We start from the raw sequence: 17,861 nt of genomic DNA, 5'->3' as shown, positions 1-17,861 counted from the left end.
GGGGGGTGAGGGGCCTAAACAACGGCAACGGGAAGACAACCAGCAAGCCGCAGCAACAACAGGAAGGGGCGAAGAAAAGGTGAGGTGCATTTGCAGTGCCCGTGTGCTCGAAGGAGGAGCACAGAGGACGCCTGGGAGAGCAAAAGATGGTCGGGCCATTACCGGCTTTCACGACAGAGCCAGATCCGATACTGCCTCCACCTTCGCCTTTCCTGCGCCGCACGCACTGCGAAGAGGCAGCCCAGTGCAAAATCCACGCACACACCGTACAAGCGCCAACTTACCATTAGCGGTGGTACACGGTGCGAGCACAAGTCAGCGTGATAGGGAGGAGAGAGAGAGAGGCACGCGATAAACTGAGATGGGTGGAGAGATGGACGAAGCACACGTCACCCGCAGCAGCAGCGGCAAGTCTCGGGAACCACCGAGACAGAGAGGTTCACGAGAAGACGCCACACACCAGCAGACGCACGTCCCACCCTCCAGACACAACATCGAAGAAGGCCATGACGCCAGCAATGCGCGCAGAGTGAAGAACGAACAAACAAAAGGCGGCGGGAGCGCTGAGGGCGAGAGCCGACGGGATGGACTCCGGTGAAGTGCCCGAGTAACAGCACCAACACCGCATCCATCACTCCCCACTGATGCCCCCGGTAGTCACTCAGCAACCCCACTAACGGAGCCGCCGGTCCGCACGGCGGTGCACAGACACGCAAAGGACGCTGACACGGGCGAGCATAACAAGCGAAACAAAGCAAAGCACTTGTGGCGCACTCCACACGTGAAAGTCGCACCCACAAGACAGCCGCTGACACCTTCGCAGTGCGCGAGAGAGAGGGAGGGGGGAGGGGTGGACCCACGAGGGCGTTTCTACTCTATGTGCCTATCTCGTTGAAGAGTGCACAATGCGGCCCACCACCACCACCACCACCACCACCGCCGCCGCCGCCGCCGGGAGTGCACAAAGACCGTACCGCTGATCTGGCGATGTGCCACCGTCAAGCGTCTCTATCTCCCTCTTGCGGCTACTGCGCCAACACCTTTTGCGGCGCTAGAGCCACGCTACGCAGCAGCGGCTGCCGGTGAGCTTGCGGTGGGATTCACTTCCGTGAAAAGGGCGTCTTGCACCACGCGCAGCAACTCAGAGCCCTTCATGACCTGCTGCACAGCAGCGGCGCATTCGATAGCGGGTCGGGCCACCTGCTCCCGCACCAAGTTGCGCATACGCTTTTCGTAGAAGAACTTGTACCGGTCACGGTAGTCCGCGAGCAGTGCCCGGCTCACAGCTTGGGTGTACAGCAGCGCCTCCTCATGTGTGCGGTCACGCGTATTCATGAGCTGGGGGCTGGAGAGAAACTGGTACTGACCCAGCACCACATCCACCGCGTCTAATACCGCATCGATTAAGTTCGCCTCGAACCCCAGCCGCAGGCACATGTTCAGATACTTGCGCTCAATGTACTCCCGCTCCTTCTGCGTAACGGCGTCGATCATGCTGACTGCGAGGTGGTACTCGCCGCCAAGAGCGTCAAGCACAGGGCTGGACCGAAGCGTGTGCTCGTAGTTCTCGAAGGACTGTGCCACCTTCAGCTGCGCGTCCTTCATGTGCGCCAAGGCAGCCAGATACTTTTCAAACGAACGCGCTGACGCCTTCAGTGCCTGCTGGCGACGGGCAAGTTGCTCGCACACCCGCACCCACGCACAGGCATCTGACTTGGCCGAGGGTGGCAGGTACGTCCAGTCGTACGTGAACGACGACGACGACGTTGGCACCGGCACGCTGCCGCCGCCATTGGGGTGCCCATCGCCGCCGCGACCGTCGTTCGCAGTGTCGTCGTTCTTGGAACTGAAGAAGAAGCCGGCCACGGACCGCACAAGGCTGCTGGACTTGGCCGCAATCTTGTTTGCGGTGTACTCGGTGAAGCTTCGGTGCCGCTTGCTGCACTCCCGGAAGGGGTGTGTGGCGAGGCGGAGGTCGCGCAGGGCGGCGCGCATGCGCAACAGCGTGCCGGTCTCGAAGGTGTCACGCGGGTCCAGGAAGAACGGTGCTACCCATTCGGAGAAGAAGATAACCTCCGGCATGCACGCAATTTCGTTGAGGAAAAACTGGAGGTTATGGCGCTGCGCCGCGAAGGCGTCCGAGGCGCTGAAGTAGGTTTCAATGTCGCTGACGCTGCTTTTACGCGGCAGCGGCGACATGATGAGTGTGGGGAACTGGTACGTGAGAAGCTCTCGCAGATCGACCACCTCGCTGTACCGCCGATCCACGCTCGCCGAGTTGCCGCGAGACCAGTCGCTGCGTCGCACGCCGATGTCGATGCCGGAAAGATGCGGCGCGTTGGTCGGGACATCCGGCACGGTGAAGCTCGCGTCGTTCTCCGCGAGAATTTCCGTGGTGATCGGGAAGTATGTGATGGGACGCATCATCTCGTTGCCCTTGAAGGCGGCGTCTATCCGGAATCGGGCGAGGACGACGCGGCCGGGGGTGTGCGTGTGTGGCGCGAGGGAGGGCTCGCTCTCCGCTGCCGACGGCGCCGACAGCGACGCGGGTGGGGCGGCAAAAATGGAGTCTGAAGACGTCACATCGCAGCCGGTGCTTGTGTTGGCGGCCGTCGACTGGGGCGGCTGTGGTGGCGGCGGGGGGCTCTGTGCTTGGGGGAGCGGCACCTTAACATCACCGGCAGATGCGTTTGAAGACCTGGTGGCAGGCGGCCGCGGAGCAGGCGCAGCGGTTCGCTGGTACTCCTCCTCGAAAGGGTTAGCATTGTTGGACAGCATGATTGCACGAGCGACAGTCTAGGGGGGGGGGAGTCCTTTGGAACGTGCGCTGATGAACGCGGACAGTGCTCGAGGCCAAATTCGTCCCCTTCCCCCAGGATACGATCGAGGCACTGCTGGTTGGCGAGATGGCGATGCGAAGCGCAGAGATAGAGGGAGAGAAACCAGAAGCAGCAAGGGCAGGCGAAACGACTACGAGACAGACAACTACAGACACAGAGACGGGGGGAGGGGGAGAGAGTTTGAGCGGCACGCAACAGATGCACGCGTGTCCGTGTGTGTGCGTGTGGCTGCGTGCGCAGGAGTGTATAAAAGAGCGGAGGTCCGGGAGAAGGTGAGCGGTCAAGCGATACGCGGACGCAGGCACCCAAAAAATAAAAACAACACAGAAGGGGGACGATGTGGGCGAAGATGCGAATGTGTGGTGAGCACCTACGCAACCACAGCACACATGCACGGGTCGCAAGATACACAGTGAACTTCACGAGTTTCACACGATGCTCTGTGTGTGCGTGTGCGTGTGTCTGCGCCCTCTTCTGACCTCTGACACACTGTGGATGATGTGACAGGTGCAGCGAGAGAGAGGGAGAGAGATAAAGGAGGGGGGAGGGGAGAGCAGGAGCGAAACAGAGAGTGCGTTGTGTGAGCTGTTTGGCGCCTCGAAGCGAATACACGCAAACGAAAGGAATAGAGGCGGGGCGGGTGTCAGTGATGAGGGCGGGGGCGGTAGGGAGGGCGGAGGGATGCGTGGGGGAAAGGGGGATCTGCAGCAATATGGAGAAGCAGTCAAGCTTGCGAGATGGAAGAGATGGAAGGGATAACGACGTTGGGTGGGTGAGTGGGTGGGGGGACATCGAAACATTCACGGCATGGCCACTCGCACACGCGCCCGAGCAGAAGCAAAGAAGCTCTCCGGCTAGATACGAGGTCACGCCACACTTAACTGCGCACACAATGAAGGCGCCATAGATGTGTGTGTGTGTGTGTGTGTGTGTGTGTGTGATTGAGCTTCATTGTCACCATCGGCCCTTGTGCATTGGTTTACCGTCGCTCATCTGCCTGCTCAGGCGTGTGAGTGAGGCGGAAGAGAAGCACACCCCACCACTACGTCGCCTCTCGGACCTCTTTGTCCGTCTCTCTGCACGGTGCAGCGTTGTGTTCGGCACGCTCCCACGCGCTCCCTTTTTTTCTGCATTGAGCTGGGCTGATACATCGTCAAGCACGAGGAACCCATACAAGGGTAGTACATAGAAAAGGAACACGCCCACGCGGAGTTGGCCGACGCCTTGCCCCTTCCGCCTCTGCCCTCACACCCGTACGCAAAGTACACCACGCCGCTGCGCAAGACAGGCCCCCCCCCCCACACACACATACACACATCCGGGAAGGTCGCCGGGCGGAGGACGAAACGAGAAGGCGGCAAGCGAGAGTGACGATAAAGGAGCCTACTCAAAAAGTGCGTTGATGCACATCGGGTGGTCTACACGGTCCCCCTTGCCACGTGTTAGGGGTCCGCTGTGGACGCTGGTGGAAGGGCCCCGCATGTGCATCCTTCCCCACATGTGCGCACCGCCTCACCGTGGGTAGTGACTGAGCTCATGCTTGAGAGAGACGATGGTGGACTCCTCCTTCTTGATGCTGTCCGTCAACTCCTTATGGCGGTCCGTCAGCTGCACCAAGCGGGTGCGGTAGTTGTAGATGACAGCCTTGCGCTTCTCGTAGTCCATCAGTAGATCGCGCGAGCCGACCAGCGGCATGCGCTCCTTCATCCGTGTATTGGCGCGCAGGTGCGCATCGCGGCGCCGCTTTGACTTCGCCAGCTGATCACGCGCGCCACCAAGCTCCTCGTCCGTGCTCGCGACATGTTGACGCAGCTCGGCGTTCTCTGCCCGCACGCAGTCCAACTTCTCACGCACATGCGTGGCAATGTGGATGGTATTCGTGACCTTGTTGCGCAGCTTCAGCACCTCCTCGGATCGCTCCTCGATCTTCTCGTTGAGGCTCGTGTTCTCCACCTTGAGCTGCTCAAAGTCGATGAGGAACATGTGGTGGTTGGCGGCGTTAGACTCCTCACCATCCTGCCCGGTGACGGCCGCCGTTGCGGCGGACGCGGATGAGGACAGTGCTGCGCCTCCTTTGGCCGCCCGCCGCAGCCGCAGTAGGCGATTTCTGAGCTGGAGGTAGCGCACGCGAGAGGCTTGGATGGCGCCGCGCTGCGCCGCCTCCAGCTCAACGTACTTTTCGATCGCCTCGCTTGGGATTGGTCTGTTTGACCGCATGAAGCGCACGCTCGCCGCTAGCTCCTGGATGTACTGCTGGAAGTTCCGCTCCTGTATGGTGGCCTCCTCCATGATAGGCTCGTAGCGCTGCCGCTGCAGCTCGAGGTCCTTCTTCAGAGCGGCGCTCCGTGCCGCCACACGCTGTCGCTCCTCTGCTACCTGGCGCACGAGGGCCCAGTACGCTGCCTCCGCATCTGGTGTTGTGAGCTGTGCCACATCGTCCTCGCCGTTGCGGCGTCGCTGGTCCGCGTAGTGACGGGACAGCAGTTGTTGGTAGGCCAGGTTGTTCTCGAGCAACGCCTTGCGCTTCGAAAGGAGAGCGCGGTACTCCTCCACACACGCTCGGCGCTTCTCCTCTGGCGTATGTACTGTTTGCGCAAGATCATCAAAGCCATCGCTGTTCAGCGGCGGGATGGCATCATCAGTCTCGCCTCCTCTGCTCACTACCGCGTCGCCGAACATATTAGAGGCGACCAGCAGCACGTTATTGCCGCACGTGCCACGGAGCGCGGCGTCCTGCTCCAAGCCGCGCCGCTCCGTGTGCTCGCGCCATCGCCGCTGAATCAAAGACGCCGCAGCGTGCTGGTGAGCCTCCTCGCGCCGACGCGTCTCTACATCGTCGTACATGGCCAAGTACACGCGTGTGTGCGTGCGCTGCTGACGACGACTCTTTTTCCAAAGCGTTCGATCCACCGAGCGGGAGCTGCGGCGACTGCTGAAAGCGCTGACAGAGGCGCTGATGCGTGCACGTGCATGCGCATGGGTGCGGAGAAGAGGGTGAGGGAGAGTGAAGAAGCAGAGAATACCAAGATTACCAATGGGAGGGGGGACAGGTATCGATTGGGGCGTGTGACATGAGAAAAGGTGGCGAGGTGTGCGTCAGCGGGCGAGGGCCGCAGATCATGGCACCGCCAGTGAAAGAACCAGCCTTGACTCCAAAGGCATCAATGGCCGTCGGAGTACAGGATAGAATGGGTGGAGGGCCGGTGAGGGGGTGGGTGGGTGGACGAGAGCCAGAGCTGCCCTCCAACTTCTACCACCCACATACCCTTGGCGTGTTTTGGCTGGTCTCGCCGCTGCCATCCTCCTCGAGCTTCGAAGACACCAAAAGGACTGCGGTCTCGTTGTGGTTTGGGGTATCGGACGACGGCGCCGTGACCTCCCACTTGACGGTGGGCAGTTGTGGGCACACACACACAGACAGATGGGCAAAGTACGCCGGACAAGAGCACGTGGAAAAGGGGGGGGAGGGGCGGCGGCTGCGGCAGGGCGTGAACGCAAGCGCGCTCGGATGGATGGGTGCGGCGGGCAACAGCAAAGGTGAACGTTGATGCTGGGGAAAAGGAAGCGTTGCAGGCAAGACGCGAAGGCGCGCGAGAGGAGGAGGACGGCGGACACCGCGCAGCAGAGAACAACAGTGAAAAAGGATATGCTGTGAGAGAGAGGGAGAGGGAGGGAGAGGGGTGTGGGTATCCAGCAGCCGCGTCCTCCGCCCGGAGCAGCCTGCGCACTCTCTTCTTCCCTTCCTCAAACTCATGCACACACGCGCACGAGCGAAGCGACGAAGCAAAGATCACCAGCGCCCACCCCTCCCACTCCTCCCTCCCTCCCGCGACAGGCGAAAAGAGGAGACATAAGGTAGATGCAGGAGGAAGGGCTAAGCGCACGGCGAGCGAGCCTGAACATACCCCGATGCGCGCACGAAGGGGAGGGGGCAGAGAGGGCACGAAAGGATGCGACGTAAGAGTGCCATAGGAATGCAGTCATGAAGGCATCCAACACGGCGGCTGATGTCGTGCACTACATCCGCGGGCGACGCAAAAGGCGACAACGTCGAAGAGGCTGAGTCAAGGGTGAGCGGAGGGGGCAATAGGCCGGAGGCCCCTGTTTGCGTGCATGTCTGTCTGTGAGTGTGCCTGGGTGCGTACGCGTGAGGAGATGTTGATGGATGGACAGCGGTGTTGTGAATGCAGGAGCGAGGGAGAGAGGCGAAGGTGGTGCCCAAGAAGGAGTAGCGAGCGAGGCGAGGAGGAGATGGTGGGGTGTAAAGGCGTACAACAAGGGGCTGAGGTCATTGAACACACCGCCGCACCGTAAAGTAAGGTACACGCGATAGAGAGCGCGCGCGAGAGTGGAACTTGTTTCATTTTCGTATGCTGTTGTTGAAACAGCCAGCCACCCTCTCCCCCATCTCTCAGGAGTGGCCGCAGGCGTGATCGCATCCATCGAGAAAGGGCTCTTCCGTTGAGCGTACACCCGCATGGCTCTCCGTTTAGTCTGCCGTAGACGCCGAGGGAGAAGAAGAGGAAGAGGAGACCTCCGTTGAGGACGAGATCCGCGAGCTGCGCTCTGGTGCACTCATGGGAGCGTCGGCACAGGCTTCCTCTTCCATGTGGGCCGTTGTGAAGCTCAACGTCTCCTGTGACGCTGCCCTTCTCGACGAGGCCGACACGGCTGCAGCAGGGGCCGCAGAGGGAGGCGTGGCACAGTCGTTTCGCAATGGTGTCGACGCCACTTTCGGGTGAGATGCTGGCACCGCCGTAACTGGCAGTGCCGGTGCAGGGATGGTTTCGATGCCTCCACCAGCCGTGAAGTCTGGCGATGTCCACACTAGCGCTGCCTGTCTTTGTGCACGGTTCGCGTCGCGCTTCTCCTTCGCCTCGTGTGCTAACTTTTTCTCCATCTTCTCGAGCTTCTCCAGCGAGTAGGACTTGATGGGCAGAAGTTTTGGCTTGCACAGCTGCAGCTGCATCTGCCGGATTTCGGAAAATACGAGACCGTGCTCAGGGAGGACGGCCACTGTCGCCTCGTCAATGACATCTCCGCCAGGCGCCTGCGAGTCCATCTCCACCGGGGAAGGTGCGGGGAGGGATGCGGGGTGCGCTCGCTGTACTTGGCCAAGCAGGGTATACGTGACTGTAGGTGTGGGCGCGCAGACAGATACTCTCCGGCTGCTTCGCCTAAGATGGGAGTACGGCAGTTCACGGCTGGCCCGTGTGTCTCTGTGCCTTCGACAGTGGTGCTGCCTTGATGGGGCTCAGGCTTGATCGTGAGAATCGACGCAGAGACCCTTTTCGAATGATCGGGCCGTTGCATGAAGCCTGGCATCGGAGAAAGGGTGATGAGTGATGTGTGTGATGTGCGTGTGTGTGTGTGTGGCGGGTGGGGGGGGGGAGGGGCGGAGAGTGGACGAATAGGAGCGCAGAAAAGAGCAGGAGAGAGAGGTGAGGTAGAGAAGGTGGCGCCGTGACGCCTACACGAACAGCCTCACCGGCTGCACGGCGATGCGTCCTCCGCACCTACTTTGCATACACATCACTTGCACCCCCCTGACTGCGCTGATCAGCCTAGGTGCTGCTCAAGGGAGGGGAGATGCGGAGTGGGAGGCAAGCAGGTGCTGGGACGCAGACATACAAACCCGCTGACAGACGCACACCAAAACACTCGTGCGCATCCACGTGTGTGCGGGAATGGCATCCTTTTCCTGTTTCCGCGTGCCCGTCTTTATACGCTCACCTCTCTCCTTCGCGCGCTCACTTCCTCTTCCCGTTGCATCGGTGTTCGATACGCTTAACATTCTTTTTCACAAATGTGTTCGGCGAGCCCTTTGCGTCTTCCAGAGTTGCCAGCGTCTGATATTGGCACTCGTCTTCAAAAGCGTGGCGTGTGCAGGGAGAGGGAGAGGGAGGGAGGGGCGCTCATCCCGTCACATAACCGTCAGAACACAGGCACATGCGGAAAACAAAAACAAAAAAGAAACGAAAAACAGCCGAAGACAGCGTTAAACAGGCGAGAAAGGGTGAGGAGGACACACCAGCGACCCGACCGTGGGATGATTGGCACGCCAGAGAGGGGGGAGGGGGGCACAACCCATGCACGTGAGCATGCAGTGACGTTGAGGAACTCTCTCCCCCCTTCTCCTCCACCAAGCACGTGGGCTCCATTGGTGTCCGCACATGTTTTTGCTGAGGAAAACGAGGGAGGGAGGGAGCGCTTGGTCCGCTGCTTGGAGAGCCGCGTACACAGTCTTCACCATCCCACACACACGCACGCCCACGCTGTGCCACTTTTGCCCCCCCCCCTCCTGGTCCCGCTGAGCTCACCTGTTGATAGATTCTCTTCGCCTGGCGTTGGTAGGTTCGTTGCCGGTTCGCTGCTTCTCCTTTTGCACGTCTTAGGCATCATTGCTTTGATACAGGAAGGCGCTCACGCACATGCCCAGGCGGAGGGGAGGTGGCAGACGTGTGTCGATGCTGAGCACGTTGAAGTGAGAGCGAAGATGCTCATTCTGCCATGACATCAAACGCACCCCCAGACAGCCCGAGATGTCTCGTCTTACACACACACACACACACACACAGCCGCACACGACCTCCAACCCATCTTACGGTGCAGTGAAGGGAGCGCTGGGGGATATGTGCGACTTCGCCTTCTTAGAACAGAGACATATCGCCATCCATGCCCTCTGCCTCCTCCTCTTCAATCTCCACCTTCGGGCGAGGTCCGTTAGATTCGAGCTCCTCACCAGCCAGCACGTGGGATAGCTGCGCGCGGAAGTTAGAATGATTGACGGTGTGGGTCTGCAGGAACTGCTGGCGCCACGCGATCTTGCCATTCTTGACAACGAAGGCCATGGGGCACGACATCACGGACAGATTCGACACCTCCGCGTAGCTCTTGCTGATCGCCTTGCCCTCGTCGTAGCAGATGTGGAACGGATCCAGACGCAGGCGCTTCTTCGTGTTCTCATCAATGATCTCCTTCCCCAGGTACTTCTCGGTCTTGGCGATGTCGGCGTCCGTGCTGATGGCGACAAAAACGGCCTTGTCCACCATATCCTCCGACAGCGCCGTGAACTCGTCGTTGCAAACATCAGCGCCGCGGTAGAAGGTGTTGAAGAAGTACAACACGTAGACCTTCTCCTCCGTGATAGCGATTTTTTCGCCCTTGATGGGGTGTGCCGACTCGATCGCCGGCGCCACCTTCCCGAGCGAGGCGTCGTCGCTGTACGTCTTGATGTCGATGTCTGTCATCTCTCTGTTTTGGATACAATGAAGGCTGTCGAGGAGGAGGGCGCGAAGCTTTAAGGCAAATGGGTGTGGGCGTGGGTGTGGGCGAGAGAGCAACTTCGGAAGTCGCGTTATGTGTCCACGCACGTGTGCGAGGGCGAGGAGGAGAGAGAAGAGGGTGCAGGTGAGGTGTGGGGGAGTGGTGAATGCTTCAACTGAGCTGGCAGCTCTCTGGAAGGGGGGAGAGGGAGGGACGGCGCCCATGCGATGCGCATAATCGTACAGTTGGCAGGCGCGACTATATGTTCAAGCTTGCACGCGTGGTAGAGTGCGCGGCGAATCCTCCAACTGCTGAGTCCCAGGTGGCAGACGGGATGTGAAACGGCTGCAGCAAGCGGACCTTTGGAGGGGGAGGGGCTGCGTAGGACGTCAAAACACCATTCAGGACCACCACTTGGCGGATTTCCAGGTTCAAGGCAGCCACGCTGGTGCCACCGTGCTGCAGAACAGCAGCGGCAAAGACAGCAGCCGTGGTGGACAGGGAAGAGAGGAGGAGAGTGGCTCAGGACGTGAGGCGCGGCGAAAGCGAAGCGGCACATCAACAGTGTGAGGGACCGCAGCCGCGTTTTTGGTGTCTCTCTTCTTCGAGGGGCCCACCCACTGGTGTGTGTGTGTGTCGGTGTGCGTGGGACGGAAATAGTATATAAAAGCGGAGTGGATGTAAGACGTTTGAGTGACCCGGCGCAGCAGATCGCCTGCGGTGAGGCGGCGGTGCATCGTCTCAGAACAGAATCATAAGAGCGATAGAAGGCATTGGTCAAAGTGACGAAGGAAAACGTGCCGACGTCTGCGTAAGCGCGTGCCTGCGCGTGTCGTCTCTGCCACACCGGCCCACGCACAGACACGCGCACTGCGGCGTTCGTACACTGGAAAATCAGAACAAAAGACAACAAAACATGACCGTTTCCTTCCGCCTGCGACCGTGGGCACGGGGAGGTTTGCCGATGTCATCTCGAGGGGGAGGAGGGGGGGAGCATAAAAGCGCACACACATACGAGGTTGCATAGAGCACCACGCGCCTCCATTGAGGCGCCAATGTCGCGCGTGCTCTCACAGCTGTGTCGGAGCACGGCGGGTAGGGGGAACGCACAAAGAGCCTGCGTGGGCGTATGTGGAGGAGAAGTGCCATGCACACGGTGAGGCCGGGGATCGTGGATGTTGGCAGGGAAAGGGGAGGGGACCAGTCAGCAGAATGTAAGCTCAAAGGACGGCAACAAGCAGTGCTTCCACTCCTCAGTCCTCATGGCGCAGGTAGCGGCGCTCCAGGTGCTCGCGCAGGTGGCGCGGATTCAGCGGCTCGCCGGTTGCTTTGATAAGCAGCTCGTCCATTTCGAGGAGGCAGCCCATGTCCCAGATCATCTGCTTCTGCTTGGCCAAGATGGGGTCGATGTGGCCCGTGCGGATGCACTGCGTCACGACGTCGTCACCCAACTGCTGGCGGATGGTCGCCATGAGCTGCGCAGCGCCGATGGCGCCGATCGTGTAGGCGGGAAAGCCCGCCCAGAAGCCGGCAGCCCAGTGGATGTCCTGTAGGCACCCGAGGTCGTCGCGCCCAAGCGTCTCCAGGCCCATGTACTCCTTCATCTTGTCGTTCCACACCCGCGGAACGTCCACCGCCTCCAGGCGCCCCTCGATCAGGTCGCGCTCGATCTCGTAGCGCAGGATCACGTGGAGAGAGTAACCCACCTCGTCCGAAAGGGCTCGGATGTAGCTCGGCTTCACCAGCTGGTTGATCTTGCGCACGCTCTCCACAGTCAGCCCTGGTTGCGCGCCAAGGTGCAGCTCCAGCAGCGGTGTCAGGTACTCGGCGAACGCAGCGGACTTGGCTATCCTCTCGGCCAGCAGTGACTGCGTCTCGTGGATGCCGCCGGATCGCGCCTCGCACACCGGCTGCCCAAGCAGCTCGCGCGGCCCGCAGTTCTGCTCGTACTTGGCGTGGCCTGTCTCGTGGATTGTCACCAGCAGGCACTTGGTGTAGTTGTCCGGCGACCAGTAGTACGCCATCCGCACGTCCTCCTTCACCATCTCACCAAATGGGTGCGGCGACTCGTCGTAGCGGCCCGCGCCCCAGTCGTACTTCCACACGTCCGTCATCAGCTGCCGGCCAAGCGCAACCTGCTTCTCCTCCGCGATCGGCGTCTGCAGCTCAGTGAGGCTCGCGTCCACGTCCTTTCGGTTCTCCAGCACCTCCTTGTACAGTGCCGGCAGCCACGACTTGATATCCGCGTAGATTGCGTCTAGCTTCGCAACCGTCATCCCGGGCTCGTTGGCGCCGAGCAGCGCGTCGTACGGGGACTTCCCGCTCGTGCCGGCTCAAAGGCGGCCCTCCTCGCGCTTGAGGTCCACCAGCTCCTGCAGCGTCGGCAGCCACGCAGCGATGCCGTTTTCCGCGCGGCATTTCACCCACAGCTGCTGCGCCAGCGTTGCCAGCCGCGTCTTGCGCCGCAGCAGCTCCTCCGGCAGCTGCGACGCAAGCTCGTGCAGGCGCACCATTTCGCGGAGGTTCGCGCGGTCCACCTCGGCGAGTTCATCCTTAACACGCAGCGCCTCCTTCAACAGGAGCGCAACGCGCGGCGCTGTGCGAAGCTGGTGCACGTGCACCTCCAGCTCCGCAAGCGCGTTCGCGCGGGCCGTCGCGGCCTTCGGCGGCATCATGGTTTGCATGTCCCACTCACCTAGGGCAAGAAGGTGCCGCAGGTTGTGCAGTTTTAGATGCAGCTGCTTCAGCTCTTCGTACGCCTCCAAGGTGTCGCTGAGGCGTGGGTGGGGTAGGGGTGGGTGGGCGGGTGGTCAGCGGAGAAGAGCGATAGAGGTGTCGTGTGTGCACAGCGGGCGGACTTGCTGCGTAGTAGTGTGAGCGACGTGCGTGCAGACCTCTCTGTGGTGTACCACTACACACCAATGGGATTACAAGGAGAGACCGACATGGGGGAGGAGTAGAGAGGGAGTAACGGAGAAGTGCGGCACCGCCCCGCGAGGAAAGGGTGCGTGTGAAGGATCCGCCGTCCACCGACGATGTGATGGTGACGGGTGTTCGAACATGTAGGCTCACGGTGGACAAGGTGCGCCCACCCACTCTTCACCCTTCCAAGCGCATGCGACCCCTCATCCACAGCCGGGCGACCGAGAAGGATGCGGTGCGGTGTGCAGAACTGCCTCCGTGTATATACACACGTGCGCACGTGGCACCGTTTGCCTGTGTCTGCTGACACACGCACGATTCGAGTTCTGTGACGCGGTACGGCGGAGGGCGCATAGCCGCAAAAGACGCCAGGAGTCCTACACGCGCGTCGGAAAGCCACAACAGACGAGGGCTGCGGCCCTGTGACAACAACCACGAACAGAAGAAAACGCGGAAGGAATACGGAGGGGCGGGAGGACCCATACGAGTTAGGGAAGCAGAGCGTTGTTCTGAGCAGATCCACGCAGACATGCACAGATGCCGCGTCGCTGTCCGTGCGGTATTGCGGATGGGATGGAGAGAGGGAGAGGGGGAGGGGCGCGACATGACTGTAGCAAGGGCAGAGGTGTAAGGCCGAGAGACGGAGAGGAGAAACGAGGAAGACAAGGCAGGCCGGGTCGGCGGCACACAGACGCACCCACAGAAACAGCGCTTGTGTATGCCTGAGGGAGGATTGCGGTGACATGGGTGCCATGGCACCATCGCGAGAGGAGCAGCAGCACAGGTTGCGCAGCACGCACACCTGAGTAGGTTAGGTGGCCGGGAGGAGTAGAGAAAACCGCTAAAGACGAGCACAGATTCCCTTCACACAGCAGACGGTGCTCCTACTCAGGTTTCGGGACGGAGCGTGCCTTTCACCGAGAACAGGAGCACCCTTTGGCGCAGCGCTTCACCTGAACGTAGGGGCTACGTCGCCTCTGACGCTTGTGGCGATGAGCGGGTCTGGCAATGCTCAGTGCTCTCGGGGGCGGTGCGGCGACGCGGAGACTGTGGCGGGTCTTTCCACGAGGAAGGTGCAGTCGAGCACCGCTGAATTGCCCTCTGCACCGCCGCGGCGGTGCGGCGGAGTTCACGCACCAGTGTGTTGCCGCGCACAAAAGCCGCATCCACCGCTGCCGAGGCCGCGAGGCGCGTAACAGTATATCCCAGCGGCAGCGGTTCTGGCTGGACGTCCGCTGGTGGGGCGCCAGCGCGCGCAGCAGCTGCCCTGTTGCACATCTCTGCGCACTCGGCAGATTCTCGCAGCTGTTGAATGAGGGCGGCGTACTCGGTAAAAGCCGATGACGTCAGCGGTATTCTGCCAAACTTGGTCTGCATGCGGGCCACCACATCGCTCACACACTGCGGCAGCCAGTGAGCATCACCGTCGCCACGTGTAAGTTGGAAGCGTACGCGGCAGAGGTGCACTGCCGCTGCCATCAGTTCGCAGCGGCGCGACGTGTTGGTAGAAAGATAGGCGGCCAGTTCAGCGAGGGAGAGGGTGCATGCCAGCAACGTTTCCGCCAGCGCGGCTTGCGCCAGTCCAGGTATTTCGCCGCGCTCGCAGATGCTGAAGAGCGCCTCGAGGATCCAACCGGCCGTCTGAACCGCCTCGTCAACGAGAACCTCCATCGTCCACGGTGACTGCGACTGCCCGTGCGACACAGCCCCGCAGGCGCGCGCCAGAGCCAGGTGGCGAAGACTGCGCAGGCGCAGCGAGGCCAGCAGAAGCGCCAGCCAGTCACGAGGAAAGTCTGACAAGACGATGCCGGCGTCATCTGCTGCCCCGGCAGCGCTGAGCACCGAGTCTGCGACATGGATGACCTTGCAAGCCAGCTGAAATGCGCGGTGAAGACGACTGCGAGCCAGCCGAAGGAGAAACCGGTGGTCGTTGCGCCCTTCCGTGCACACGGCATATACGTCGTCGACCAGCGTCGTGCACTGGTGCTCCAGCAGGCTAAGTGCCCACGTGGCAACACCCTTGTCTGCACAGGTGGGTGTGGCGGCTCTGTCCACGTCAAAAGCGGCACGGCAAAATCGCAGCTCCTCACGCACCTGCTGCAGCGCTTCCCGAGACGTCACACCCGCCGCGCGCCGCCGCAACTCTTGACAACGACGACCCCAGCGCTCCTGCTGTTTCACAAAGGCGGAGAGCGACCACATCGCATGCGCTGCTAGAGGGCGGAGGGGCGGCGTCGATGGCGTTTTCGCGGCAAGACCGAAGTCGGCACTCAGACTGCAAGGCCTCGCTTTGCCTGCGAGTTGTGCAGATGAGGTATGCGCCTCACCACTGGCGCGCGGCTGTGAGGCGCTGCGGCTCGGCGCGGACGCACTCCCTTGACGTGGTGCCTTGATGGGCGCGGGAGGCGGTGCAGCCCCGGTGGCGGAGCTTTGCTGCAACGGGGTGCGCCAGTCGGGCCCAGCCGTCTCAGCCGTCAGCGGAACTGCCTGCATGTAGAGAATGGAGGTCTGGTAGTGCCCAAACAGCACCTCGACATCGGTGCACAGGAAGTAACGCGTCTCCAGTCGCGAGGATAGAGAGGGTGTGATGGGGACCCAGGCGCCGCTGTCGACGTCCTGGCCAAGCACTTGGACGTTCCAACCCATATGGGAAGGGGGTCGCTCCGGCTGAGGCAGCATCAACGTCGTCACCACATCGTTCCATGTTACTCCACCCTCAACGACGCAGAACGGCAACCTGCAGCTCGCGGCAGCAGCGAGGTGCAGAGACAGAGCGCGGGAATTGGCGACTGGAATCCGGCGCACTGTGAAGATACTCACTGTCGGTGCCTTCGCTTTTTCGATAGCTGAGGTCATCACCTGATACGCAAACCCGCCTGCGGTATTGAACAAGACTGCTCTCGGAACCGGTGTGGCCGACGCATGGAGGGGGGCCGTGGATGGCTGCTGCGCATGTGGGTGCTTTATGGGCTGCTGCGCAGACCCTGCGGCACGATGTGTGGAAAGCTGCTGGAGCTGCGGCATGAGTCGCTGCGGCAGAGATTTCTCTGCGTGTAGATGACCAACGTACACAGTACGCTTTCTGATGAACTTGTGCCGATTTGAACAGGATCGGTGTGTGTGTGTGTGTGGGTGGGATGAAAATAGCACTGCGCTGGTGGTCAGTGTCTTCCACACGGTGCTTCTGTTTGTGGCTCGTCAAGCGCGTCTTTCCGTATCTGCGCGATGTGTCGCTGTCCGCTGCAGCAGAAGCAGCCGCAACTGTCACAAGATCTGTTCTTCTATGTGCATGTATATCTGTGTGCGTGCTTGTGTGCCGCTGTCGTGCGCGCGCGCGCGCGTGTGTGTGGAGCACGTGTGCCCGACGTACTCCAGCAGCGACAGTACGTAACAAAGGCACTTTGTCAGCTTAGGAGGAGTGGGGGAGGGTCGATGTGCACGCACGGGGTACCTTGTCTGGTTGTCTGCGCTTGTATGAATGCGAGTGGTGCCACAATGCGTGAGCTGCTACCGCAAACCGCCTTTAACTCTTCGAGGGGTGGAGGCGGCAAGGGAGAGGGAAAGACGCAGCAGGAGATCTGCAAATATGTCTGCCCATGGACCTGGTGAATCAGTGTGTGCGTGCGTGTGTCTGTCTGTCTGTCCGTCCTCGTCGACGCGTATTGTTGGCAATGCTCGTCTGTGCGGGAGGGGCTTGCGTGTATCGGTATACGTCTTTCCTTGGTTTTCTGTCTCTGGAGGGTGGACGCACCCTTGAAACTGCCTTTTGAAAAGGCTCTACACCACACACGCACGCACGCACAGATGATGGAGGGGAAGAGGGCCGTACGAATGGAGCGTAGTGGGGTGGAGGAGGGGAGGGGGTTGCGCGTTTACATGTATGGATGTACGAACTGTGAGCGTGAAGTAAGATTTAGCAGAGAAAGCGAATAGCACCAGGTTCTGACGATGCTACAGCGGAGGCGTGAGAGAAGGCGAAGCACGTAGTCGTCGCGGGTGTGGGCTGCATGCACAATGTGTCGGTGCGTTATACACATACATACACATGTCTTTTGTTTTACGCGTGTGTGTGGCGTGTTCAGAGGAGGAGGGAGGGCGGAGAAGAGCGGCACACATTGTATGCGTGTGCGGCGGTGTGGCATCGAGGCCGTGAAGAAAATCACGGAGAGAAGATGAGGGTGGAGTGGGCAGAAGCAATGGTGAGAGGTGGGCAGAGGGACACCGCACCGTCCCAAAGGAGATACGATTCAGGGGGTGAAGGAGAAGAAGGGGCGAGAGAGGCCGCGGCCCAGTCTGGGAGACACACACACGTGATGTTGATGGGTCTCGAGAGCCTCGTGGAATGGATCACGAGCGAGCATCAGACAAAACGAATCGAGAGCGACTTTGTTGACGCCGAGGAGGATGACGGCGTCCGGTTCAAAGCGAGATGCCAGTATGCACGGCCTTACGTGTGACGCACATGAGCACGACTACATTCCTCCAACGCCTTCCTCGCGTTGCATGTTTCCCGTCATACACTGCTTTGTTGGTGACATGGAGAAGCCCCGTCGCCATTCCAACAAAGTTCCATCCTCCCAGAACAGGAGTTGACAACCTTGTTGCTCAGCCTGCGAATTCTCGGCCACGTAACACGAATTCGAGTCCACTCTACCGGGCCTGCCACAGCCCCCCCCCCATCGCGTGGTGCGAGGCATGCCGCAGGTACACGCGTTACAGCTGTGCACCGACCCAGACATCCCAGCTCGGACTCTGCACCAAACTCCACCCATCCCCCAGCCTCGCGGGTCGCCGGACAGGCGCTCGCCCATCGTGCCGGTCGCCACCTGGTGC

At 60.9% G+C, this 17,861-nt stretch overlaps 5 protein-coding genes and 1 pseudogene across 5 annotated transcripts, besides 1 other annotated feature; all 6 read right to left on the bottom strand.

The window, feature by feature from the left end:
* Positions 1 to 1,062: 1,062 nt before the first annotated feature.
* LMXM_14_0220 (conserved hypothetical protein) lies at positions 1,063 to 2,427 on the bottom strand (the record flags this gene model as incomplete). Its single annotated transcript, XM_003873343.1, has 1 exon — positions 1,063 to 2,427. One exon carries the CDS (start codon positions 2,425 to 2,427, stop codon positions 1,063 to 1,065), a length of 1,365 nt encoding a protein of 454 aa, XP_003873392.1.
* A 1,925-nt stretch (positions 2,428 to 4,352) lies between these two features.
* LMXM_14_0210 (conserved hypothetical protein) lies at positions 4,353 to 5,684 on the bottom strand (the record flags this gene model as incomplete). Its single annotated transcript, XM_003873342.1, has 1 exon — positions 4,353 to 5,684. One exon carries the CDS (start codon positions 5,682 to 5,684, stop codon positions 4,353 to 4,355), a length of 1,332 nt encoding a protein of 443 aa, XP_003873391.1.
* A 1,645-nt stretch (positions 5,685 to 7,329) lies between these two features.
* On the bottom strand, positions 7,330 to 7,902 carry LMXM_14_0200 (hypothetical protein, unknown function; the record flags this gene model as incomplete). Its single annotated transcript, XM_003873341.1, has 1 exon — positions 7,330 to 7,902. The coding sequence occupies one exon, from the start codon at positions 7,900 to 7,902 to the stop codon at positions 7,330 to 7,332; it is 573 nt and encodes a 190-aa protein (XP_003873390.1).
* A 1,588-nt stretch (positions 7,903 to 9,490) lies between these two features.
* On the bottom strand, positions 9,491 to 10,090 carry LMXM_14_0190 (conserved hypothetical protein; the record flags this gene model as incomplete). The annotated part of the gene is made up of 1 exon (XM_003873340.1): positions 9,491 to 10,090. The coding sequence occupies one exon, from the start codon at positions 10,088 to 10,090 to the stop codon at positions 9,491 to 9,493; it is 600 nt and encodes a 199-aa protein (XP_003873389.1).
* Positions 10,091 to 11,359: 1,269 nt separating this feature from the next.
* On the bottom strand, positions 11,360 to 12,790 carry LMXM_14_0180 (annotated as a pseudogene).
* Positions 11,360 to 12,790: a sequence feature.
* Positions 12,791 to 13,994: 1,204 nt separating this feature from the next.
* Positions 13,995 to 16,052, bottom strand: LMXM_14_0170 (conserved hypothetical protein; the record flags this gene model as incomplete). Its single annotated transcript, XM_003873339.1, has 1 exon — positions 13,995 to 16,052. The coding sequence occupies one exon, from the start codon at positions 16,050 to 16,052 to the stop codon at positions 13,995 to 13,997; it is 2,058 nt and encodes a 685-aa protein (XP_003873388.1).
* Between the last annotated feature and the right edge of the window lie 1,809 nt (positions 16,053 to 17,861).

This window comes from Leishmania mexicana, chromosome 14 (assembly GCF_000234665.1).
Source record: "Leishmania mexicana MHOM/GT/2001/U1103 complete genome, chromosome 14".
Lineage (NCBI taxonomy): Eukaryota > Euglenozoa > Kinetoplastea > Trypanosomatida > Trypanosomatidae > Leishmania > Leishmania mexicana.
This window is presented reverse-complemented; position numbering and strand designations above follow the sequence as displayed.